This window comes from Microcaecilia unicolor, chromosome 1 (assembly GCF_901765095.1).
Source record: "Microcaecilia unicolor chromosome 1, aMicUni1.1, whole genome shotgun sequence".
Lineage (NCBI taxonomy): Eukaryota > Metazoa > Chordata > Amphibia > Gymnophiona > Siphonopidae > Microcaecilia > Microcaecilia unicolor.
In genome coordinates this window covers 645,467,748-645,494,223 of record NC_044031.1, presented here as the reverse complement: position 1 = coordinate 645,494,223, position 26,476 = coordinate 645,467,748, and the positions used below count along the sequence as shown (strand labels likewise).

The 26,476-nt window shown below is 45.2% G+C and overlaps 1 protein-coding gene across 2 annotated transcripts in view; it reads right to left on the bottom strand.

Annotated features, from left to right (window-relative positions):
* Positions 1-26,476, bottom strand: part of TMEM132A (transmembrane protein 132A) — a 129,487-nt gene that overhangs the window by 25,712 nt on the left and 77,299 nt on the right. For both annotated transcript variants that reach the window (XM_030222217.1, XM_030222209.1), the window contains exons 3-5: positions 21,760-21,975; positions 17,693-18,093; positions 2,797-2,946 (exon numbers count right to left, since the gene is read on the bottom strand). In XM_030222217.1, the coding sequence (XP_030078077.1) occupies positions 2,797-2,946; positions 17,693-18,093; positions 21,760-21,975 (767 nt within the window). The remainder of the gene's footprint in view (positions 1-2,796; positions 2,947-17,692; positions 18,094-21,759; positions 21,976-26,476) is intronic.

Genomic DNA, 26,476 nt, shown 5'->3' with positions numbered 1-26,476 from the left:
CGGGCACCCTAGGGGCACTGCAGTGGACTTCAGAAATTGCTCCCAGGTGCATAGCTCCCTTACCTTGTGTGCTGAGCCCCCCCAACCCCCCCAAACCCACTCCCCACAACTGTACACCACTACCATAGCCCTCATGGGTGAAGGGGGGCACCTACATGTGGGTACAGTGGTGGGTTTTGAACGGCTCACATTTATCACCACAAGTGTAACAGGTGGGGATGGGGGGCCTGGGTCCACCTGCCTGAAATGCACTGCACCCACTAAAACTGCTCCAGGAACCTGCATACTGCTGTCATGGAGATGGGTATGACATTTGAGGCTGGCATAGAGGCTGGAAAAAATATTTTTTTAACTTTTTTTAAGGGTGGGAGGGGGTTACTGACCACTGGGGGAGTAAGGGGAGGTCATCCCCGATTCCCTCCGGTGGTCATCTGGTCATTTAGGGCACATTTTTGTGGCTTGGTCGTAAGAAAAAAAGGACCAGGTAAAGTCGTCCAAGTGTTCGTCAGGGACGCCCTTCTTTTTTCCATTATCGGTCGAGGACGCCCATGTGCTAGGCACACCCCAGTCCCGCCTTCGCTATGCCTCCGACACGCCCCCATGAACTTTGGTCGTCCCCGCGATGGAAAGCAGTTGAGGACGCCCAAACTCGGCTTTCGATTATGCCGATTTGGGCGACCCTGTGAGAAGGACGCCCATCTTGCGATTTGTGTGAAAAGATGGACGCCCTTCTCTTTTGAAAATAAGCCTGCTGGTCATTTTGGGCACCTTTTTGTGCCTTATTCGTAATAAAAATACGTCTAGGTGAAAGCAACCAAGTGTTCGTCAGGGACGTCCTTGTTTTTTTCGATTATGGGTCAAGGATGTCCAAGTGTTAGGCATGTCCACGTCCCGCCTTCACTACACCTCCAACACGCCCCCTTGAAATTTGGATGTCCTTGCAATGGACTGCAATTGGAGACGTCCAAAATCGGGTTTTGATTATACCGATTTGGACGTCTCTGTGAGAAGGACGTCCATCTTCCGTTTTATGTCGAAAGATGGACATCCTTCTCTTTCGAAAATGAGCCCGATAGTCACACTTGTAGGGCCCATGCTGGGGAGGGAAAGGAAAAGGGATTTGACATGTCGCCCTTATGTGGTACAATCAATGCGGTTTACATTTTATTATATGTAGGTGCTTTTTCTGTTATTAGTGGGCTCACAAAATTAAGCACAGGAGGACACAGTAAGAACATAATCTCTAGGCCAGTGAATCAGTTAGTGGTGGCAGTATGCAATTATCCTTGGGATAGGGGTAGGTAGAGCACAGGGAGCATCTGCCCAGGGTTATCATCACTGATCTCCATTGTCAACTAGAGCACCCCCACTAGGATTGGTCAATTTTGGCCACCTGGTGAAAAAGACAGGAGCTGAACTAGAAACATGGTGCTTGTGACAGCCAAGCAGCCTTATGGCTGGCATCATCCTACCCACTGACCTGGGTCTGCGTGTCATTATTCTGTGGCAGCAGCTGAGCGTGAGTGAAACTGCCAAAGAGCAATGAAATTGTGAGGGCATGCACATCCCTGAACTGGTGAAGAGGACTATTATAGCCATTTAGAGCATTATTTCCATACCTCACCCAGCTATCCTAAGCAGTGGGCCACTGATCTTCATTCCCTCCTGAATAGGATGAGGATGGTGGTCTCTTTCTCTTTCTCTGTACTCTTGATTTTATTCCTCTCTCCTGATCCTCGTCATTTGACTGCTTCTTTTGTTTTCACCTTGTAACTTCTCTCTGAGACTATTCAGCAAAAAACTCCTCAAACACAAACACCTTCCAACTCCTACAAGTCTCATTTTTTTTACTCAAAATGGGTCATGGATGACTTCATAACTTCGAAACACACACTCCATTTCCAGCATCTACTGCTAGGGTAGAGGATAAGGGTCAGTTCTGGTAGAGCAAGCTTGTCCAACCTACGGCCCCCACCAAGTGCCTTCTCTTGGCTTCCAGAAATTTGCAATTTTTTTAGGGGGGGGGGGGGGAAGAGATTCTTGCCACAGGATCCCTGCTTTGCCACTGCAACTCGTCCATCCGTAAGCTTCAGCACCGTTGCACCGGATGTTCGAGTTGGTCTGCAGTTTCAAGTCTCATGAGACTTGAAACCGCAAGACCAACCCCAACTTCCAAGTTCATGGACAGAGGAGTCGTGGTGGGGAAGTAGGGATCCTGCAGCAAGAATATGCAGCTGAAGACAGGTGAGGGAAAAGAGGTTGGGTGAAGGTTGGTGGAAAGGAGGGGACACATGAGAGAAAGAGGCTGGGTAAAGGTGGGGAGGAGGATTACATGAGAGGGGGAGAGAAATTGGGTGAAGCCTGGGTGTACATGAGAGACAGAGAGAGACTGAGTGAAGGCTGGGGGAGTACATGAGATTGAGAGAGAAAGAGAGACCGGGTGAAGGCTGGGGGTGCGTGAGAGAAAGAAAGAATGAGTGACGCCTTGGGGGGTATATGAGAGAGACTGGGTGAGAATGTCAGATCATGTGGTATATGTATGTTTGAAATAAATAAATAAGACTGTACACATAGTGTTATATTTTAAATTTTAAAAAATGAACTAAGTCTCCCACCTTATGGTATCGCATGTTGCATTCAGATTGATGCTGCAATTTTTCACTTGCCACATTGCCTGGCTATGGATCTGGAAGGACTAGTGGCAGTCACGCACATACAGCCAGCACTGAGAACAAGTCCCAGTCATGCCCAAAGTCACACCCATACAGCCAGAGCTGAGGAGAAAGCGTAGCATACCTCCAGTCTGAAGCTCCTCCATCGACACGGCGACAAGTGACCAAAGCCATGTGCGGCTTCGCACCCCTTTGTTTCTCCAACTTCATGGCCCAGGTCTCAGGGGCCGCTGAGCGAGCAAAGATCACATACAGACCCTTCTTAAATTTTACCCTGGAAAAAAAACAGAGAGCAAGATAGCCTCAGAGACCAGTGAGTGAGTGAGAGCCACTGGGACTGATCTATGCTTAGACGAGCTTGGCTTTACATCAAGAAACTTGTACCAGAGACAGTGATATGTTAAAGTGAAGAGTAGTTAATATGATTATTTATAATGGGCAGGAATGGTGCTTAGAGGGCAACTCCAGCAGTGGGAATAGGAGGCCAGTGCAGAACAGACTTCTACAGTATGTGTCCTATATATGGCAAGACAGATCAGGATGGGCTGGAGTGGGCTTCAACAGCAACTCCAGTAGTTAGGAAGTAGAGCCAGTGCTGGACAGACTTTTATGGTCTGAGCCCCTAAAAAAATGGCCAGACGGATCAGGATGCAAGGGTATTCAATGTCAGTCCCAGTCAGTTTTTCAGGATTTCCACAATAAATATGCATCAGATATATCTGAATACAATGGAGTTCACAAAGATATGCACTTTTTGCTAATAACAGGTCCACTCTTTAAACTTTTTTGGAGCTCCTCTATTGTATAGGTACCAAAATCTTGATTCCACCTCTCCACCTATATTTGAAAATATAATGTAGGTGTGTGATTTTGCTCCCACTGACCTAAACATGCTCCAGCATATGTTTTCCTTAGCTTTTTATTTTTTTTATTATGTCCAAGTTTCTTAGTATGTGGATTATTGATCTCCATTTAGGCTTTTACCTGGATCATTTTCAGAAAGAGCCTGTTCACCTGGGTAAACAGCTTTAGAAATAGTGACGTGGAGGGGCATAATCGAACGTCGCCGGCCAAATAGGTTGCCAGCGATCTACTGTGGCGGCGGCGCTACAGCTGGCCGGAACCGTATTATCGAAAAAGATGGCCGGCCATTTTTTTTTCGATAATACGGTTTAGCACAGCCAAATGGCTTGGATTTTGCCGGGTTTGAGATGGCCGGGTTTGTTTTTCAGCGATAATGGAAAAAAATACCGGCGATCTCCAACCCGGCGAAATCCAAGCCATTTGGTCGTGGGAGGAGCCAGCATTTGTAGCACACTGGTCCCCAGGACACCAACTGGGCACCCTAGACATGTGGGTACAGTGGGTTTTTGAGGGCTCCCATTACCAGCACAAGTGTTACAGGTAGGGGGGGGGATGGGTCCGGGTCCGCCTGCCTTAAGTGCACTGCGGTACCCACTAAAAGTGCTCCAGGGACAGGACTTGTTGCTGCTGTATAAGCTTGCCACACCACTTGACACCTGAAGACTAATCTCTTTGAAAAAGTCCTTTATTTGAATAAGCATGTTTACTCACAGTTAACTGCAGATCAGAGGTTGTGCCCCACTGGCAAAGAGTCTTCCTGGTACTGAGATTAGCAGTAGGTCCGAGCTGGCAGAATGGTGTACAATGCCCTCTTTCAGCAACATTCAAGGTAATAACTAAGTTCTCTAACGTGGGTAACACATGAAAGGGATCTAAAACTGGCTTACAAACATGGCCACTACCCCATGGACTAACGGAAGTAAAACAGGGCATACTCTGACCCAGTTAGCAGGGGGAAAAGCACCATGGGAGTACAGCCCAGTACCCTACACCCACCACAATGCATTGCTGATGTGACTGTGCAGTGCACCTAACAGAAAAGGTGTCACACTCACCCGAGAGCCACATCACAACCAGGGAAAGGCTGTCGGAGGATAGAACACATTCTGCTGTCATTGAGGTGGGTACATCATTTGAGGCTGGCATACAGGCTGGCAAAAAAGGTTTGTAATTTTATTTTTTTAGTGTGGGAGGGGGTTGGTGACCACTGGGGGAGTATGGGGAGGTCATCCCCCATTCCCTCCGGTGGTCATCTGGTCAGGTGGGGCACCTTTTTGAGGCTTGGTCGTGAAAATAAAAGGACCAAGTAAACCCGGCGAAATACTGCTTATCGCCAGGTTTTTGTTTTCCATTATCGGCGAAAGCCGGCCATCTGGTAGCCACGCCCACTCCTGCCCATGTCCCGCCTTCGCTTAGCCGGCGACACGCCCCTTTGAACTTTCGCCGGTGAGGCGACAGGAAAGCAGCGATGCTGTCAAAAATGCAGCTTTTGATTATACCGATTTCGCTGCTTTTCTGAGATCGCCGGCCATCTCCCGATTTATGTCGGGAAATGGCCGGCGATCACTTTCGATTATAAGCTGGACAGTAAGAGGAAATTGGAGGGTCATGGGATAGGAGGAAAAGTCCTATTGTGGATTAAAAACTGGTTGAAGGATTAAAAACTGGTTGAAGGATAGGAAACAGAGAGTGGGGTTAAATGGGCATTATTCACAATGGAGAAGGGTAGTTAGTGGGGTTCCTCAGGGATCTGTGCTAGGACCGCTGCTTTTTAATATATTTATAAATGATTTAGAGATGGGAGTAACTAGCGAGGTAATTAAATTTGCTGATGACACAAAGTTATTCAAAGTCGTTAACTCGCGACAGGATTGTGAAAAATTACAGAAGGACCTTACGAGACTGGGAGACTGGGCGGCTAGATGGCAGATGACGTTTAATGTGAGCAAGTGCAAGGTGATGCATGTGGGAAAAAAGAACCCGAATTATAGCTATGTCATGCAAGGTTCCACGTTAGGAGTTACGGACCAAGAAAGGGATCTGGGTGTCGTCGTCGATAATACACTGAAACTTTCTGCTCAGTGTGCTGCTGCGGCTCGGAAAGCGAATAGAATGTTGGGTATTATTAGGAAAGGTATGGAAAACAGGTGTGAGGATGTTATAATGCCGTTATATCGCTCCATTGTGCGACTGCACCTTGAGTATTGTGTTCAATTCTGGTCGCCGCATCTCAAGAAAGATATAGTGGAATTGGAAAAGGTGCAGCGAAGGGCGACTAAAATGATAGCGGGGATGGGGCGACTTCCCTATGAAGAAAGACTAAGGAGGCTAGGGCTTTTCAGCTTGGAGAAGAGACGGCTGAGGGGAGACATGATAGAAGTATATAAAATAATGAGTGGAGTGGAACAGGTGGATGTGAAGCGTCTGTTCACGCTTTCCAAAAATACTAGGACTAGGGAGCATGCGATGAAACTACAGTGTAATAAACTTAAAACAAATCGGAGAAACTTTTTCTTCACCCAATGCGTAATTAAACTCTGGAATTCGTTGCCGGAGAACGTGGTGAAGGCGGTTAGCTTGGCAGAGTTTAAAAAGGGGTTAGACGGTTTCCTAATGGACAAGTCCATAGACCGCTACTAAATGGACTTTGGAAAAATCCACAATTCCAGGAATAACATGTATAGAATGTTTGTACGTTTGGGAAGCTTGCCAGGTGCCCTTGGCCTGGATTGGCCGCTGTCATGGACAGGATGCTGGGCTCGATGGACCCTTGGTCTTTTCCCAGTGTGGCATTACTTACGTACTTATGTACTTATGTGACGGCAGATAAAGACCTGAATGGTCCATCCAGTCTGCCCAACAGTCACATTCATTCTCAAATCAGATTAAATCAACAATGAATGTGATATTATATACTTGATCATGGTCTTTCTTTGTTGTTTCTGGGACATAGACCATAGAAGTCTGCCCGGCTCTGTCCATATGTTCCTACTGGAGTTGCCATCAAAGCCTATCTGAATACATCTTGTTATTTGCGGGACACAGACCATAAAAGTCTGCCTGGCACTCTGTGTTCATCCCATGCCATTTTGAATCCCGCCACAGTTTATTTCTCCACCACCTCCCTCGGGAGGGCATTCCAGGCATCCACCATCCCCCTCTGTGAAAAAAATCTTCTGACATTACTCCTAAGCCTACCACCCTGCAACCTCAATTCATGTCCTCTAGTTTTACCATTTTCCCTTCTCTGGAAAATATCTGTTTCTCTATAAATACCTTTAAAGTTTTAGTACATCTGTATCAAATCTCCCCTGTCCCTCCTCTCCTCTAGGGTATACATATTCAGGTTTTCCAGTCTCTTCTCATATGTGGGGCCTCACCAATGACTTGTACAGGGACATCAACACCTCCTTTCTTCTGCTAGTTACACCTCTCTCTATACAACCTAGCATTCTTCTGGCTACAGCCACCGCCTTATCACACTGTTTCATCACCTTTAGAGCCTCAAATACTATCACCTCAAGGTCCCTCTCTCTCTGTATGTGCATATCAGCCTCTCATCGCCTAACCTATTGGATTCCAGGAAATTCACTACCCTTTCCTTCAGCATTGCTTTCATGACTTTTCCAAATAACCGAACTGAGGCTTACCAGTTCCCGGCTTCTTCTCTGTCATCATTTTTGTGAAGAGGGACCACGTCCGCTCTTCTCCAATCCCACGGAACCTCCCTCGTCTCCAAGGATTAATTAAACAAATCTTTAAAAGGACCCATCAGAACCCCGTTATCAGAGGCATTAACTTTGGAACACAGTTCATGGGGCCCAGCAAAGTGAAATGCCTTCCAGACTCCTCAGCTACCAGGACTACTTGGCAAATACTGACTATAATCAGAGAAAAAACTAAGAAGTCTAACACTGATGTTGTTATCTATTTGGGAACAAATGAATTGGCCAATAATACCTCACTTGCAGCAAAGAGAGCTTTTCAGGCCCTGGGGGAGGGGTTAAAACGTTTGGTACAAACAGTAACTTTTTCTGAAATACTACCTACTTTTAGAAAGGGAGAGAAAAGTTTACAAAGTACCAAGAATTTCAATAGGTGGCTCAAAGCCTGGTGTCATCAAGAATGTTTTACCTACATAGAAGGACGGGGCAATACATGAAAAAAACAAAAGACTATATTGTAATGATGCGCTGCATCTCACTGAGGCACCCTCTGCATTTCCTGTCATGCAGTTAACATGTTTTTTCAACAGTGCATGTCGGATAGATACACACATATCACATTCTGCAAAGCTGACATGAAGCTGGAAGTATCCCGAGTCCTCATGTGGGCCTGTCCCAACAGTCTCCCCCCTCAAAAAATACACAGCGCACACACTGTGGCAGCCTGCAACTGTTCCAGTGCTGGTATTCAGGAGAGAGCCCTGATGCTAGTAGAATAGTAACACAGTAGATGACAGCAGATAAAGACCTGCACAGACCATCCAGTCTGCCCAACAGTCACATTTATTATCAATTCATGACTGAACCAACAATGTAATAGTATTATTAACAACATTTTACTCGCTAAGTTCTAATTTAAGATGTTTTCCCCTTCCCCATTGAGATGCACTGTGCCCACACTTATGCTCTACAGCAGGGGTATTCAATGTCGGTCCTCGAGGTCCACAATCCAGTTGGGTTTTCAGGATTTCCATAATGAATTTGCACAAGGGCTTTTTGCATGCACCTGCCTCCATTGTATTCAAATATTCTACAAACCTGGCATACTATTGGCCCCCTAACTTTAGGCACCAGTTTATCTAATCTAATCTAATGTAGAATTTGTTTACTGCACAAATTCCAACTAGAGGTTCTAGTCGTCTTACAGCAACAGAAGCGCAAGTAATATATATAGGGAATTAAATCAGATCTAATATATTAAAAGTTCAAAAATAACATTAAAATTGTCAAAGAAAAAAAACGTCTTAAAACTTAACAAATAAAAAAAGATTTCAGTTTCCTTCAAAAAGGAAGATAGCTTGGCTCAGTTCCAACACACTGGTACAGGTCATTCCAAGTAACGATGGCATAAGTAAATATTAGATCTAGCTGACGCTTATAGCGTAATCCTTTAACAGTAGTAAATCTTACTAGAAATGTATTGTGTACCCAAGATGAGGAAATAATGATTGAAACAAAAGTTGAATTAATAAGTCCGGTGAAGAAGTATGTCATGTGTGAAAAACAATGCAAGCAATTTTAAAAATAATTCAAGCTAAGAAGAGATATACGAAAGTTAAATAGGATTTGTAGGAATTTCCTTTGGGACGGGAAGAAGTCCAAATTACGTTTAGAATATCTTTATGATAATTGGACACAAGGAGGCTTGGGTCTACCCAATATTCAAAGATATAACCAGGCCTATTTACTGAGACATCTCAGAGACTGGGTGCTAGGCACAAATCAGTATACCCCTATTGGGTGGGAGAGGGCACTGTATAGGCCTTGGCATATGAATTTTCTTCTGCAGGCTAAATCAACTAGTTTACCGCCTGTATGTAAGAACAGTATTTTGTTACAACCTTTAAGACAGGTCTGGCGTTTCCTAATGACAGCTTGGAATCATAATCCAAATGTCAGTGATCAGTTGCCTCTTCAAGGGAATGGGGACTTCCAACCTGGAATGGAAGCAGGGACCATTAAAAACTGGGCAGAAATGGGAATCACTTTAGTGGAACACTTAGTCAATGCGGATGGAAGGTTGTATACATTCCAAGATCTACAGCAGAGGCTATCCCTAACAAACAAGGATCACTACACTTATAGACAATTACACCACTACTGGTATAGCTTAGACCAAGAGGCTCTGGGTACAAAAATGGGTCAAAAGCTTAGAGAATTTTTAAAGGGGGATGCATACGATCAGGTTTCAATATCTAGTTTACACAAAGCACTGCTGTTGCTTTGCCCACCTCGCAATTATGAAGCACTCACTGCAGCCTGGAGTAAAGACTTGGGATATGAATTGAAGGGAGTAAATTTACAAAATTGATCATAGATATCCCAAAACAGGTGGGGGGGGGCGGAGCTGCAGGAGAGTCAATACAGAATAATACACAGGGGATACATGACACAAACACAAGCAGCGAGAGCGGGGTGGACACCCGATGCCCAATGTTCCATTGCAACAGAGGAAGGAATACCTTTTTGCATGCATTTTGGAGGTGCGATAGAGTAAAAATATTTTGGAAGGCGGTGCATAAATACCTTGAGAGCATCATTGATCAAAAAATACTCCCATCCTGGAGAGGAGCACTTTTAAATAGAAGGACAGCCTACGGGATTTCGGATAGGAATTTGGAACAATTGATATGCAGGGCTTATGCCGTGGGGAAAAAATGTATACTTAGACACTGGATGCAGGTGGTACCACCCTCCTTCTGGCATTGGAGAAATAGGTTTCATGAATTGATGCTATGGGAAGCCAGGGAAGCCCAGGGCACTTCCAAGAAAAGAAGGAAGTTTATCTCCATCTGGACCAAGTACTTACAAAGTATATCCCATAAAGCGAGAAGTGCAATATTAAATAAATTTTCCACATAGGGGACCATAAAGGAGGGAGAGGATAATGGCAACTAGAGTTCAGTAACACAACATAAGGCAGAGCAACTTAACCAACACCGTAGCACAGGAGTGAGTGGGAGATGTAACTGAATGGCTCATGAAGTGAATGCGGAATATTTCATGATAAAAGGGGGGAGGGGGGAAGGGGATGAAAGGGAGGGAGATATTAGATAAGGGGTTAACCGCGATACAAATACAAGTTATTATTCTTGGAAAGTGCAGATAGCGGGTAATGTTCATTGTTGTTTATTGTTCTATTTTGATACAAGGATTATGTTAAAGACAGTATTAAGGGGGGGAAGGGGGGAATTGGGAAGGAAATTGTAAATCAAATTTGATGATAATGACCGCGGATTAGTGTACATATGACTGACAAAGTTTAAACTGTTATGTACTTAATCAAATGATTGTGTTAATCTGTGGCATCATCAATAAAAACTTTGAAACATAAAAATAATTCAAGCTTTTAAAGAAAGCCAATGAAGCTTGTAAAGATAACCAGAAATGCTATTGGTACTGGGACCGGTGCTATTTAACATAGTTATAAATGATATGGAAAACGGAACGACAAGTGAGGTGATTAAATTTGCAGATGACACAAAACTATTCAAGGTTGTTAAAACACGTGCGGTCTGTGAAATATTGCAGGAAGACCTTAGAAAATTGGAAAACTGGGCAAACAAATGGAAGATGAAATTTAATATGGACAAATGCAAGGTGATGACCATTGGAAAGAATAATCTGAATCATAGTTACCTGATGCTAGGGTTCACCTTGGGGGTCAGCACTCAAGAAAAAGATCTAGGTGTTGTTGTAGATAATATGCTGAAATCTTCTGTTTAGTGTGCAGCAGCGACCAAAAAACCCCATCTTCGTCAGATCGGAAAAATGATCTTTTTCCGATCTGACGAAGAAGGGCTACCTTCGAAAGCTAATCAAAAAATGTATTAAGTTATGTCCAATAAAAAAGGTATCATCTTATTTTATTTTCCATGTTTTATTTGGTTTTATTTCTATTAAAAACAATAAGGAGATCACGAGTGGAAATATATTCAAGCAAAGGCCCTAATCTGAATACTCTCTGCTGTATATCATTCTAATGTCATTAATCACTTGATGTTATAGTCCCACTGGAGATTTGTTTCGTATCTATGAAGGCCCTCAGATGTTCTGGATCAAAAAAAACATACTTTAAACCCAAACATCACACTACACATTTATATAAATATGGTAATAAAAAGGAAGCACCCAAAGCCCAGATTTCTTCCCGCAAAGCCAAGAATTCTTTTCTTCTATCCTGTGTCTTAATCACATCTGGATACATCCATATTTTTGGACCACAAAATAAATTTTGAGAATTTCGAAAAAACAAACAATCTAATAACAGCTTTAAGGTCTTGCTCAAAGACAAAAGACACAAGAAGCGTTGCTCAATCAGTCACTTCTGATAATGAATCCTCCATTATGGCAGACAAATCATGCAACTCATTGTGTCAGACTTGTGAGTTCTTGTAACAAGTAGAGCGCTGCTGAGCCCGGTACTCAGACCAGGTTCTGCTTGGCGGCCGGACAACCCCGGATTTCACCTGCGCTGACCACCGTTCCCCAGAGGTTGAGCCCCTAGCAACAGGCAGGGGAGTAATCCAGGAACAGGCAATGTCAATAGGCAAACAACAGGCAAGAGAGTAATGCAGGTACTGGCAAAGTCAGTAGGCAGGCAGCAGGTCAAGAGAGTAATTCAGGTACAGGCAAAGTCAGTAGGCAGGCAGCAGGTCAAGAAAGTAATCCAGGTACAGGCAAAGTCAGTAGGCGGGCAGCAGGCAAGAGAGTAATCCAGGTACAGGTAAAATCAATAGGCAGGCAGCAGGTCAAGAGAGTAATCCAGGTACAGGCAAAGCCAATAGGCAGGCAGCAGGCAAGAGAATAATTCAGGTACAGGCAAAGTCAATAGGCAGGCAGCAGGCAAGAGAGTAATCCAGGCACAGGAAAAGTCAGCAACAAGGGACAAAGTAGAGAAGAAGCAAACTACTGAGCAAGTAACACGTACCAAAGTAAAAGCCGAAGCATGGAGTCCAGGAACAGTTCAGCTGATAAAGTGCTGGTATCTGACATCAGCAGGGAGAAGGGGCACAGCCATAGGACGAGAGCAGGGGAAGGAGGAACTGGAAGACCAATAGGAAAAAAGCAAGGGAAGCTAGGCAGAGGAAGAGCAGACACAGGTGCGTGGAAGTAAAGCAATCAAGGAGCCTGCAACCACCATCTCTCTGAACAAACCCAAAGAAGAACTACACACACTTGGCTCAGGGCTGTGCCAGTCAAGTGTGCGTGTCGATGGGACCCCCGCACAGCCCAAGGACCGCTTGCGTTGAGGTAGGGGACATGACACATTGCCCTATATCTATACATCTCTACTGGAAAACCCATCATTTAACTGCTGCAAAAATTTTGTTATTCCAACGTTATCTCTTTTAATTGTTGTATCACCTGTACTTTTTCATGATCATGTTTATACTTTCTGGTTTTGACTGAATTTTATACATTGTATGATTTTGATGAAAATATTTGCTGCTACCCACTTGGAACTTGGTGGTTAAGCAGAATACAAATGCTGTTATTAAATTAAATTAAATCTCTGCTATAAGTGTCACAGAAACATCTTTAGTTGTCACCATCACACAAATCTGATGCTGTAGTTGTTCCTAACATTAGTCCCATACCGATTTCTTTAGTGACTCCCCCTTTTCTCTTCATTCTGCACCTCAGGAAGATGATGCTGTCCATTGCTTCAACTCACTCATTATCGAAACTTGATTTTTTTTTCACTGTTTTCTGGCCACACAACAGTTATCTTCTCTGTTCAGTATCAGATCACTTCTCCCACTTTCTTTTCGGATTTTCATTAGACGATTGCATAGGTCATTTTCATTTTCAATTCAGAGAGGGATTCTATCCACACATCTTAAACTACTGATACTTCGATGTTCTATTTTGATATCTCTCCCAGCATGCTAAAAGATACCACCAGCCCAATCATTCTCAAGCTGTTCTTGCAGTAGAATTAAACAAGTATAGATATAAAGCACATCTCTGCATCCCTCCTTTTCCAATGTTGAACCATTCTGTTTCTCCAAATTCTGTCCTCATGGAGCCTTTTGCTCAGTGTAAGAATTTCGTAGAAGTATAGAGGTACACCCATCTTTCTCAGTACATTTGAATCCCAAATGATCCAATCAGATGATTCAATGAAACAAACTTGGATATTCTCCTCTTTCCCTTATGCAACTCATATTTGCTATCCAATCTCAAATTCTTCTACCTCTTCTGAATCTGGCTTGTTTGTCTGGCCTCCTCTTTCCATAGACAGCTCAGGTCTTTTCTGTAACTAGATTTTGCTGGACTCAAAACAGCCATCCACAGGGTAATTCTATAACTAAGTGCATGTAGTTACATGTGCCATATGTCTGTCAGTGCCAAGATAATTGGCACTTGTGTGTGTGTGTGCTCTATGTGCCAGTGGTGTAGCTACGTGGGGCCAGGGGGGCCTGGGCCCCCATAGATTCGGCCCTGGACCCCCCTGCCGAAGACCCGCTGTCGCCTGCCTTTGCTGGTGGGGGACCCCAACCCCCGCCAGCCGAGGTCCTCTTCTTCTCACAAAAGGCTTCCTTCTGTTTCTGACGTCCTGCACGTTGTACGTCAGAAACAGAAGGGAGCCTTTTGCGAGAAGAGGACCTTGGCTGGCGGGGGTTGGGGTCCCCCGCCAGCAAAGGTAGGCGACAGCGGGTTGGCAGCGGGAGGGGGGGTCGAGAGGGCCGGCGGCGGGGGGGGGGAGGCAAAGTTGGCAATGGTGAGGGTGGTTGGTGGCGCCGGGGGGGGGGGGGCTAAAATGTGCCCCTTCACCTGGGCTCTGGACCCCCCCTCCCGCCAAAGTCGGGATACGCCCCTGCTATGTGCTGTTCTATAAAACAGCACGGAAGTGCATTAGTGTGTAACATCAAGGGGAGCATAATGTAGGCAATACATGGGGTCTCTCACATACGTACATAACTTAAAAAATACTATTAAGTTATGCATGTGATCTGTAGTGGTTACGCACACTTACTTAATGCCTGCCATTGACCTAGCACACGTGAGTGAGTCTAACACCATCTCCCTAATTCTATATAGTGGACCACAAGTTAAGTGCCAGTTAGGCCTCTAACTTTAGGTGTTCAACTATAAGTTAGGCGCCTAACTGGAAAGGGGGCATGGGCGGGTCACATATTTTGACGTCAAACTCACAGAATACTGTAAAGTTGCACTCCGAGGCGCCAACACTTAAGCACTAATCTTTATACCTGTTTTTTACATGGTGTAAATGCTGGCATCCAAATGCCAGCTTACGCTCTATTCTATAACAGAAACTAGGCACCCAGATATCCTTATAGAATACTATCTTAACGAACAGATTTTGGGCACCTACCCCCAGATTCTATAAATGGGACACAAATTTCTGCATGCAAAATTGCGCACACTCCTGAGATGTGTGTGTAACTAAATTGGCTGAAGATCCAATTAGCGCCAATAATTGAGTGCTAACAATCAATTACTAGCATTAATTGGCAACAATTTGGATTTGTGCGCACATCTTGTTACTTGCTATTCTGTAAAGGACCGCATGCAAATCTTTTTGCATGCAACTTAAAAGGGGTTGCAGCTATGGGAGGGGCATGAGTGGCTCATAGCCGTTCACTAAAGATGAATGCAGTATTACAGAATACCGGGGATCTACGCCTAACTTCATGAACTACCTCCAGTTCAGAAAAGACCTAAAGACCTACCTCTTCAGGAAATTCTATGAGTAAAATAGGCACTAATCATTCTGGAACAACAAAACACAACACAACCTCTAACTGTAACGCAATTTTTAATTTAAGAAATGAACTAAGACATATCGTCTCAAGAAACCCAATGACTATTCCACACGGACTAATAGTTATCCAGCCAACCACTGTAAAACACAGCATCATACAACCTTGTAAATGTAATTGAATCAATGTAATCTCTAACAACTGTTAAATGTAAGCCACACTGAACTGAAACTCGTTTTTGGATAATTGTGGGATACAAGTACAAAGAAATAAATTAAATAAATAAATAACTTACGCCACAGGATTTACACCAGCTTTCAATTGGTGAAAATCCTTGCATCCAAACTTTGCTGCAGAAATTGGCTCTAAGCACTATTTTACAAACGGAACCCAACTCGGAGCATTATTTATAGAATAGCCCTCTAAGTGGATTTTTTTTGGCACTCAAATTGGGCGCCATTTACTGAAGCTCATCTCTAATTTTTAGCGTCCTTTACAGAACAGCCCCCTGTGAGCAATTAAATCAGTGTGCGCAGATTCCATTAAAGAACTGGTGCTCAGTACTTCCCATTATGGCGCCTAACACATGGCATCACACTCTAGCATCCCCTTTCTTTAGTAATGGGCAGTGGCATTCCTAGGGGGGCTGACACTCGGGGCGGATCGCCGATGCGCCCTGCCCCCCGGGTGCAGTGCCCCCCCCCCCCCGGAACAGCACGACGCCCCCCCCCCGGCAAAAGAACCGCCCCCCGGGTGCACGCCGCTGGGGGGGGGGGGTGCTGCGTGCCTGCCGGCTCTTCGTTTTCATGCTCCCTCTGCCCCAGAACAGGAAGTAACCTGTTCCGGGGCAAAGGGAGCATGAAAACGAAGAGCCGACAGGCGCGCAGCACCCCCCCAGCGGCGTGCACCCGGGGCGGACCGCCCCCCCCTTGGTACGCCACTGGTAATGGGATATACAGCATTCCTGTCTACTCTTTAGGCCTGTTGTGCTCAAACTGATCCATAGGGCTTCCCCACGCCCCCATCCCTTACTCAATTGAGTTTTTAGGATCACCCTACTGAATATGCATGAGATGTATTTGTATACATTGGAGGCAATGCATATATCTGAAGGCATACCCTAATAATCTGACTACCTTTAAGTTAAGAGACCTTCTAGCACTCTTGATCACAAATGGTTCCTAAGGCCACAGTCAATCAATTTATCGTCTACCGTTTTCAATTCTTCAGTGGCCTACTTCATTTACACCAGATATTTTGCCATTGCCTATTTCATTCAACATGAAATCATCTTCTGAAAAATATGTTGTCACGATTTCTGAATTTGGCTCAAAACATAAGAACATAAGAACAGCCATACTGGGTCAGACCAGCAGTCCATCTAGCCCAGTATCCTGCTTCCAACAGTAGCCAATCCAGGTCACAAGTACCTGGCAAAAACCCAAACAGTAGCAACATTCCATGCTACCAATCCCATGGCTTCCCCCATGTCTATCTCCACCACTTCCTAGTTCTGATAAGAGTTGGGATAAACTAAACAGTAACATCTGAAAGTATTTCTTCACTGAAATGTTGGTGGATGCATCAAAAGCAAAAAAAAGGAACATAACTTAAGAGAGCAGGGGATAAGCAGAACAGATGATCCTGTGGTTCTGCAACAGGAAGTGAAAATGGGCAGAACGGACTGTCACAGAGGTCATTTATTTATTCTCTGACTCCAGCAGTGGAGAGTTATGAAACACATTGACAAACATTGCATTTCACTTGGATCCCAGAGGCACAAAGAGAAGACGTGACTTGCCCAGTGTCACACAAAGTCTCGGCCACAGAGAGGAGCACCAAACTGTTTACTCCAAGGTTACCCTGATTTTTCTTCTTTGCAAACGAGGTGTACGCCAGTGTTGCTCTATTTCTTCTGCAAATCCCCTCACAATACAGCAACTACATTCCTGTGCTGGTCATTAAACTGCACTGGTTACCTATCCTATCGTTAGGACCAGGTTTAACAACCTTTTTTTAAAGGTTTTCCTCTTTACCTGTCTGCTATAATTATTCCCTGTGCTCTTAAGATGAACTTTGCAGTCTTTTAACGAACGTTTGGCTCTCCCTGCTCTCTGCCATGCCCACATGGAATCTATGTAAATTATGGAATAAGCTGCCCTGTTACCCATGTACTGAGCTTGCTCTTAAAATGTTTAAGGTTGGCCTTAAATCATATTTTTTGAACAGGGATTTGATACATAGGTATTTGGGTCCTGAAGTGGGGTGATTACTCTTTGTGTTCATTATGGTTCTGTGTCTCTATTCTATGATCTTTTGTTTCTCTATTTTATCTTTCGTCTCTCTTTATTTTTGTGTCCCATTTTGATATTTGAAATCTTATCCCCCCCCCCCCCCTTTTACAAAGCTAGCGGCTGCCGGTCTGTTAATGCCGACAAAACCCAAAGTGAATGGGCTAGCCTGTCAGCACTGCCGTGCAGTTTTGTAAAAGGGGGAGTTAGTCTGTAAACCACTCTGGCCTGTTCATCAGAGAGAGAGAGAGAGCGGCATGGTAAATTTTAAATAAACAAACTTCCTCTGAATTATAGCCCAGGTTTCCAACACCAAGCCACCCTACCTAACTATAATTAAAGGGTGCAACAGTGACCTCACCTCTATAGAGCAGGACACAAGAGAAGATGGAAATGTGGATGACACTGACCTGATGTTGACAAGGTCCACAGAGAAGTTCCTCCCAACGCTAATGGTGGCTGTAAATACTTCTCCAGGGAGCAGTGTCCTGTTGGGGAGTCGCACTGTCATGTCCTTATCCAACTGGAGCTCTTCGTACCGAGGCATGGCAGCCATTTTAATCTCTACATTAGCAATGTGTGTGAGCCTGTCCTTTTCCGCCTCTACCCCCTGACGCCGGTGGCGGCCTGGTCGCTTCTCATGGCTGCACTCATCCTTCTTTCCCGCTGCTGCGGACAGTAGAAAGTAGAGTTCTGCATGCTGTGAAGTGCCACTTGGAGAGTCTGAGAGCCCATGACTAGCTGCTGCAGAAGAGGCAGAAAACCAATGCTGGGGAAACTCCAGCTCCACCACACACACCCCTAGAGGAGCCTGAAACACAGACACAAGCAATCATACCCTGCTCCATCCAATAGGGTAGCCAGACTTGACATCTTAAGGGGCTTAGATTTAACATGAGGGGGTACTAGGCATATAGGTGTTATAAGTGCTTGGTATACTCCTAAATAATGCCTTAGCGTACACTTGATGACATATTTCTAAGTAAACAATCTATCCTGCATCAAACATAAACCCCATGCATATTTATGACTCCTTTTACAAACCCGTGGTAGGTAGTGATTCCCAGTGCGGCAAATGAAAGGAAGCCCATTCAATTCCTATGCAATTCATTGCATTTTCTGCGTGGGAATCACTACAGCGGCTTTGAAAAGGAGCCCTTTGGAAACTCTGATATTTTTAAATAAATTTGCATTATTCCATTATGCCACTAAAGCAGACTTGAGTCTGGTCAACATCTCAACACACACATCACAGTATCCTGCAAAATAATTACCACTACTTTTCTCTGGTATTCTTCCCTTATCTTTACAGATGTCCATTTGATATTTCCTCTATATCCATGTCCACTGTCCATTGTTTCTCTGTCCCTACCCATCCTGTTTGCATCGCCCCTCTGTGTCACTGTCTCTGTCCTTTTCACTATGTTCAGCATCTCCCCTCTGCGTTCCTATCTTGACCTATTCCCCGCGTCCCTATTCCTCCCCCTGTGGGCATTGCTCCTGTATCGCTATCCCTCACCTCCCATGATCAGTATTGCTCCTGTATCGTTATCCCTCACCCCCCCCCCCCCCCATCAGCATTGCTCCTGTATCACAATCCCTCACCCCCCAATCAGCATTGCCCCTTATGTCCCTATCCTCTGTCTGCCCAGCATTGTCCCTTTGTGTCTCTGTCTCTATGCTCCCTCAGTGAATAGCATCTTTTCCTTGTCTCCCTGATGCTCCCATTTCTCTTCCCTTCCTCCTGCATCCCCCTACCCTCTCAATTCCCATCACCCCTTCATAGTCCAATGTCTCTCCCCCATTCCCCAAGTTTAGTCTCTCTCTCTCACTCCTCTCTCTCTCCCTCCCACCAGCTAGTCCACAACTATCAATCCACTTCTCCCCCACCCCAGGGGTCTAGCACCTCTTCCTCTCTGTCCATCATTCCCCCCAAAAAGGACCAGTAGAGCAGTACCTACACCTCACTCCATCCTGTAGATCATGCATCTCTCCCCTTCCCTTCCTCCCCCCCCATGACCAGCACCTCTTCCTCTCTGTTCATCACCCCCTCCCCAAAAGATCCAGCAGAGCAGTACCTGCACCTCTCTCCCTCCATCCTGTAGATCCTGTATCTCTCCCCTTCCCTCCCTCCCCGTCCACGTGGTCCAGCACCTCTTCCTCTGTCCATCACCCCCCCCCCCAAAAAAAAAAAAGGTCCAGCAGAGCAGTACCTGCATCTTTCCCCTTTCTTCCCCCTACCCCCTGGCGTGGTTTCAGCATCTCTTCCCCTCTATCACAACCCGCCCAAAGGTCCAGCAGAGCCGTACCTGCATCTATCCCCTTCCCTCCTCCTCCCCCCTTGGCACAGTTCCAGTGTCTCTCCTTTTCCTCCCTCACCATGGTACGATGATCCTCGCACTTGCCTTAATTGCTGCTGGTAGCGGCACTGCAGAGATTATAGCAGTCTGCCTCAAAGCCTCAGTCTTCCCTGCTACATGTCCCGCCTCCTCTGATGCAACTTCCTGTTCTGCATAGGAGGGGTGGCTGAGAAGACCGCGACTCTGAGGCAGACTGCTGTAATCGCTGCGATCAAGACAGCAGAAGCAATACAAGATGCCAGCACGCTGGTGGGAGATGGGAAGGAAACTGCTCTGTTGTTGATTGCTGTGTTAGGCTTGGGGAGGCCTCCCCAGCCACAAATGTGGCAGCCTCTTATATAGGGCTGGGGGGGCCTGAGTCAAGACTGGGGGGGGGGCTTGGGCACCCAAGGCCCCTCCATAGTTACGCCCCTGGCTCCATCACAGAACCCCTCACCTATAACAGCAGGGGTTCTTAGCCTTTTCTGGTTCCCGCACCCCTTTAACTGATCAATGAAACCTTTGCACCACTTTCATAAACCACGTAAACACTAGTGACTACTGACAGCTATATACACTGTGCCCATAAAAAAATGAGCCCCCTAAACATTTTGCAATAACAACCGCAAACCTGCATCAAATTAATAAAAATTTTACATGCACAAAGTAACATCTATATCAGACAATACTGTATGGTTTCGTAGAAATCCACAAGAACATTACTGAGAAGTCAAATTTTAAATAACACTGCCCAAAGGTTAGAGTTTCTAACATAGTCAATGTCAGCCTGAACAGTCCGAATGTTTAAATCTGATGTTCAAAGAGTCCTCCTTTCGCACAAATATATTTACGTAGTCAATCCTGCCACTGGTTCACTGCTCTATCAATGATACTCTGATCAAAGCGGTGCCACTTTTCAATCGTTCTTTCAGATACTCAAAGTCACGGATCTGGCAGCAGTAGACTCGAGCCTGCAAAATCCCCCAAATCTGGTAGACCACCAGACTGAGATCCGGACTCGGAGTATTTTAATTAAAACTCGATCTTTTGCCAACATTTTGTTTATCAATGCACAATGACATGACAGATTACATCAGTGAGTAAGTAAGTAATTAAGTCATGTCGGAAACTGAGATTTGTGACAGCAGTTTGTAAAAATTAAAAATCTCTTAAATGGGATGAGGGATTCCTATGTAATTTGGCACTGGTGACGCAAATAGATGTCACTTTGTGCATATAAAATTATAATTAATTTGGTGCAGGTTCGAAGTTGTTATTGCAAAATATTTAGGGGGACTCACTTTTTTCTGGACACAATGTATGTCATTAACTGTTAGCCTCTAACAGTGCTAACATGTTTAAATTACAGTAGTACAGTATTATAGTACCACAAAAGTCACACTTAAAAGCTATAGTGCTACATAAATTGTACAAAATGTTGAATAATATACCTGTGTGAATACTAAGTGAAATTTTCAGCCTGAGGAGTTTATCCTACTATTAAGTTACCTGAGCAAACTCCTTTGAAAATTGTCCTAATAACTGTCTTCACTCTGTCTAGAAAGTTTCAAGGCAGCCCTTCTCCATACCCCATTTGACCTCTTCCCACACCCCTTGAGGGTGCGGGCAGCACTGGTTAAGAACCCCTGTACTAAAGGAAGCATGTCTTTCTTGGACTAACCCTCAGATTCACTCTGGTTTCTCACCTGTGTATAAGGTCACCTATCTGTCCCTGCATGTCACATGCTGAGGAGTCCTTTGGTCTCTCCAACGGTTTGGTCTTTCCTGTGGGATCACACATTGAGGAATCCCTTTATGTTTCCATCTTTGTCTCTATCTTGAGTTTAGGATTCTGCCAGGTACTTGTGACCTGGACTGGACACTGTTCAAAAGAGGATACTGGGCTAGACAGACCTTTGGTCTGGCCCAGTATGGCAACTCTTATGTTCTTTCTCCAGGGTATCACTCACAGAAGGACCTCAGATTAAGGATCTCCTTTTGTCTCTCTCTAGATATCATACATTAAAGATCCTCTTCCTCTCTCCTGAACTCTTCTCTGCCTCTCCTGCTCCCTTCTGTCTCCTGAGCTCTTCCCTGCTTACCCTGCCACCTTCTGCCTCCTGGGCTCATGCACTGACCTGCAGTCGGCAGGCTCTATGTACAGACCACGTCTGATAGAAAGCCTGCAAGATGACACATGGCAAGTGTGGTTTCTCTGACATCCAGTCTCTGCCTGTGAGGTGAAAGAGGACCCGGGCATAGGGGTCTGATGGAGAAACAGAGCCCTCAATGAGAACAGCTCGCACACTCCATGCAGCAGTGTTGCCGGAGTCCAGGAGCTCATCAGGAACCTCCTGCAAAGAGAAATGAACCAACAGCAAGCTGGATGGCAGACATATGTGAAGACAAAGTTAGTCTATGCACTGAAAATTAGAATGAGGGGGAACAGAAAGACAGAGACAGACAGACAAAGGATGGAAGGATCAGGGATAGAGAAAGACAGAGGAGAAAGAAGGGACAGAGAAACAAAGGAAATAGGGATAGAAAGACAAAGAAGGATAAAGAGACAGAGGAAGAAGAGAAAGAGAGAGAAAAACAAAGAAAATGATGGCAGATAAACACCATATGGTCTATCCAGTCTGCCCATCCATATCATCCACTATCTCGTCCTCCCCCTAAGAGATCCTATGTTTGTCCCATGCTTTCTTGAATTCAGATACAGTCCTCATCCACCACCCTTTGTGTTTCCTTTGATTACTTTTGAGTCTATCCCCCTTCAACTTCATCTTTTTCCCTCTTGTTCCAGAGATTCCTTTCAGCTGAAAGAGACCTGCCTCCTTTGCATTTATGCTGTGAAGATATCTGTCTCAATTGTATCACCTCTCTCTCGTCTTGCTTCCAAAGTATACATATTGAGGTCTATGAGTCTGTCTCTATATGCTTTATGATGAAGACCACTGACCATTTTAGTAGCTACCCTCTGGTCCGACCCCATCCTGGTTATATCTTTTTGAAGGTGCGGTCTCCAGAACTGCACACAGAACTCTAACTGGAGACAGGGGCAGAGAAAGAGCAGGAAGTAGGGTTAGACTGTTAAAGAGATTAGAGAGCGAGGGAAGGGGTAGAGAGAGAAGCATAGGATAAGGAGGGGAGAGAGAAAGATAGGGGTAGAGAAAGAGCAGAAGTAGGGATAGAGAAAGAGAGAGAGAGGGAGGGAGGAGGTTGAGAGAGAGGGATGGGTTAAGGAGGACAGAGAGAGAGAGAGAGAGAGAAGGAAAGAGGAATCCAGAAAACATAAAAGCTACCTCTTTTCACCCAGAAATTTTTGAAGTTGAACAAGGAAATAACATTTCTGATATTTAGTAGTTCCTTCAACATTGGCATATGTTTTCAACATTGGCAACATTGACTTATGTATTGATGGTATTCAGTTTCTATTAGAGCCCACCTTAAAGATCTTGGGAGTTATCTTTGATCGGTCTCACATTTGAACCAAAGTTTTTAGATTATTATGGAATTGTTTACAAGAAGATATTGCTCATATGAGGCTGCAAGTTGATGGAATGAGTTACCACATAGGATATCAGAAAAATTATAGCAAATTTCAGAAACCGTTTATAATTTATTAGAACTTACTGTACCGCCTGGGCTAACTCACAGATCTAGGCGATTTACAAGCAAAAACAAAAATTTCAAGACAAGAAAGGAACTACAAAAAAGAAAGGAAAGAACAACGCACACATCCCTAGAGGCAATCGGACATGGAGAAGTTCAAAAGAAAAGAAGGAGGTAGTGTGAGGAGTGGGGGGAGACACAGATAGGGTAAGTGGGTATTAGAATGGCAGTGGGGGTTAACCATAGAACTTGCATGTGATAGTTTAGGCAGATTCAAAGGCTTGGCTAAAAAGCCAGATCTTCTTCACTTTGGGGTCCTCTTTGCCCTGGGTAGGTAGCCCATTTGCTCCTGTTGGCTATCTGCTGTGAGGGAGCTCCTCTTCTTGGGCCAGGGCTCTTTCCTCTGATTTCTCCAATCCTCTCTGCCCCTTAGCTCCCTCCTTTCTATGGCAGGAGTTCTCAAACCCCTCCCTTTGGGGCCCCTTCTTCCCTTGATTGGCAGATAGGGGTTTAAGGAAACTAGAAGCTTCACTCTTTAGGTAGTTTCCCTGTTTCCTAGGGAACACTAAAACCCCTGTGCTGGGATCCAGAGTTCTCCTCTGATATTTAGGGAGACTGTGCTTGGCCTTTTGGGGGATGTGGGAGGTTGCCCTCTATTAGGGAATCCTTACAACTATGGTCTCAGACTCTTTTAAGAGCTGGGAGTCTGGACCAAGCAGGGAAAGGTCCTCTATGGGCGCCTCCTGAAGATGAAAAAAGCAAAGAAGAGGCTGGTCCCAGACTCTTAAGAACTGGGAGTTCTGAACCATGTAGGGAAAGGATCCCTAGAAGCTCCTCCTGAAGATAGAAAACAAGCTCAAGGCAGGGAAGCTTCTAGGAGGAAGATCAGGGCAGAAAAAACGGCTACTGAGAGGGCACAATCAGTGCCTGAAACCAAGAAGATCAGCGACCCTTGGGAGTGCGCTCAGGGCGGTTGGCCCTTGGAAGCAGCTACGGGGAAGGCAGCAACCTCTGGGACCCAGTTGGGCCCAAGGTCCAGTAGCGGAGCAGGGGCTCCCAGGATGCAATCGGCACCAGGAGCCTGGCGGAGGCTCCCAGGGTGCGATCGGCACCAGGAGTAAAATGGAGGATCCCAGGGTGCGGTTGGTACCAGAAGCCTGGTGGAGGCTTCTAAGGTGCTAATAGCACCAGGAGCCAAGCAGAAACGAGATCCCCAGGATGCAGTCAGCACTAGAAGCCCAGCAACAGAGGAGTGCAGTTGGATCAGGGAGCTCTGCAGAGGAAGTGGCTCAGCCAGCCTGACTAGGCTTTCATCAGAAGTCCAGCAGTCACCACCCCAGCGAGTTTCAGCAGGAGAGTGAGATTTGTGGACTTGGTAGAAAGGGACAAAGGTTGAAACTGAGGAGAGGAGAAAAGGGTGGATCTTAGGCCACACTGCCATGCTCACATAAAGAATCAACACAGAGATAGGAAGGTATCAGGAGCTACTACCTAGACAAAAAAACTAACTGGTTAAAGAAGTATTCGTTATAGACTATTTGGACAATTGCTCATTGAACTCTATGCGTTTCAGTGTTTTATTCAATACAATGTCCTAGTCATTACTTAACATTTAATACTGCTATAACTGTACAGATATCCTTGTACATAGATCAAAAAAACAGTTCAAACTGTTAAAAGCCCCACGCACTAATGCTTTTCTTCCCCAGGTGCCAGAAGCTTAAGGGATTGACTGAGCCTGCCCTAGGGGTATTCCAGCCAGGTCTGGCCTGGACTCAGGGACACCCACTAGTGGTGTTACATACAGATCAGCTAGGCTGAGCTAGACTCATGCACATGCTATTGCAGATTCTGTAATATCACTTCAGCACCCTGGAGAGACAGAATGACAGAGCTGTATTTATTCATAGCATAAAGAATTTGAGAAATGAATAATACAATTATTGAGTATGACAGGAGAGCAGCAAGTGAAATAATCAGAGAGGTTGCTGATCCACCAACACACTCTTTAAAAGCTATACCAACCCCTTTCAAAAAATACATCATGCCAACCCTCTGCCCAAATCAGCTCTCCTCCATACCACGCCAAACCCTCCACATATGACACCCATGCCCAAACAAACATCACAGCTATGATGTACGAGTTACGGGATGTGGCTAAGTGGTTTGTTTCGCTTCCAGCTCCACAATAAGCATAGTAGGGAGGAGAATGTTCTGCCCCTACTTTTGTGTGTGCATATTTTCCTGTTTGCATTTGTAGTTCAGTTTTATTTTGAACTACTGGACTGGTTGCCTTACTTCCCTGTTAGTTTGTAGTTTCACTCTGATTGGATACGTCCCTACGCGCGTGACCCCTGCTCCCACTGTCATATAGTCTTTGCTTATTGGCCCAGGTCTGTCTTCATGCCTGCTGGGTAAGCAGCTCTCCCTTTACCACCATGTGCAAGAAGAGAAACATAGTAACATAGTAGATGATGGCAGAAAAAGACCTGCACGGTCCATCCAGTCTGTCCAACAAGATAACTCATATGTGCTACTTTTTGTGTATACCCTACTTTGATTTGTACCTGTGCTCTTCAGGGCACAGACCGTATAAGTCTGCCCAGCACTCCTCCCAACCACCGGCTCTAGCACAGACCATATAAGTCTGCCCAGCACTATCCCCGCCTCCCAATCACCAGCCCCGCCTCCCGCCAAAGGAGAAATTAGTTCTTACCTGCTAATTTGCTTTACTTTAGTCCCTCCAGACTGGCCCAGAATACTGATGGGTTGTAGACGCCTACCAGCAGGTGGAAACTGATTTTGCATGAGTCAATAAGGTCCTTACCCAGCCTCAGCTTTGATCAATATGTCACTATCAAAGCAACAGTGGAAGATAAAAGGAAGTGCATCTGTGCTCCCGTGCAGATTCTGAACAGCCACTCCGAAGCAAACCATAGTGCTGGCTTAAACTAAAAAGTCCTGAAAGGCTTTGTGTGTGTGTGTGTGTGGGGGGGGGGGGGGGGGGGGGGGGTTCAATAACCAACACACACAAAAAAAAAGAACCATGAAACAACCATCTCTTCACAGAGACCAGAGAAAAGACTCAATCCACATAGCACGAAGAAAGTAATAATACACCGAATACTACACAGGGCAGGGTCTGGGCCAGTCCAGAGGGACTAAAGGAAAGCAAATTAGCAGGTAAGAATTAATTTCTCCTTCCTTAGCACCCCTCCGGACCAGCCCAGAAGACTGATG